At 66.0% G+C, this 485-nt stretch overlaps 1 protein-coding gene across 1 annotated transcript in view; it reads left to right on the top strand.

The window, feature by feature from the left end:
- The window catches only part of PTPRN (protein tyrosine phosphatase receptor type N), a 15917-nt gene that overhangs the window by 3684 nt on the left and 11748 nt on the right, over positions 1-485 (top strand). The window contains 2 exon segments of the mRNA XM_035901120.1: positions 1-94; positions 275-485. The exon segment at positions 275-485 is cut by the window's right edge and continues 72 nt beyond it. Of these exon segments, the coding sequence (XP_035757013.1) occupies positions 1-94; positions 275-485 (305 nt within the window).

Raw genomic sequence — 485 nt, forward strand, 5'->3', positions numbered from 1 at the left:
CCTGGTGCAGCGGTACCTGGAGCACCTCCTGCTGCCCCCCCCGCCTCAGCTGGGCTACGAGGAGGCTCTGCTCAACCCCTACTCCTACCACAAGGTAAGCAATGGGGGCGAGCCCACCTCTGCCAAGTGGAAAAGTAGAGATGGGAAGGGGGCTGCTGCGCTCCCAGCACCCTCCTTCTGCTGCTGCTGGGGTGCCCCAGGCTTGGGGATGCCCTGCCACGGGGTGGCAGGTTCCCTCTGGGGTTTGACCATCGTGGCTCTGTTTCGCTTGCAGTTTGGCTACCAGGACGGTGCTCACCAGCTCCCGGGTGGCTCAGCCAGGCAGAGCCCTGAGACCTCCTCGCTGCTGGGCCGGGTCCCTGCCCAGGCCCTTTTTGGGGCCGGCCCTGTGCCTTCCTATGGCGGGCAGCCAGGAACAGATGGGGGGCATCTCTTCCAGGACTTGGGAATGCTCTCCCTGCCTAGAGAGAAAGCCGGCCCGCCGG

The sequence above is a fragment of the Egretta garzetta genome, unplaced genomic scaffold (assembly GCF_000687185.1).
Source record: "Egretta garzetta isolate BGI_Z169 unplaced genomic scaffold, ASM68718v1 scaffold219, whole genome shotgun sequence".
Classification (NCBI taxonomy): domain Eukaryota; kingdom Metazoa; phylum Chordata; class Aves; order Pelecaniformes; family Ardeidae; genus Egretta; species Egretta garzetta.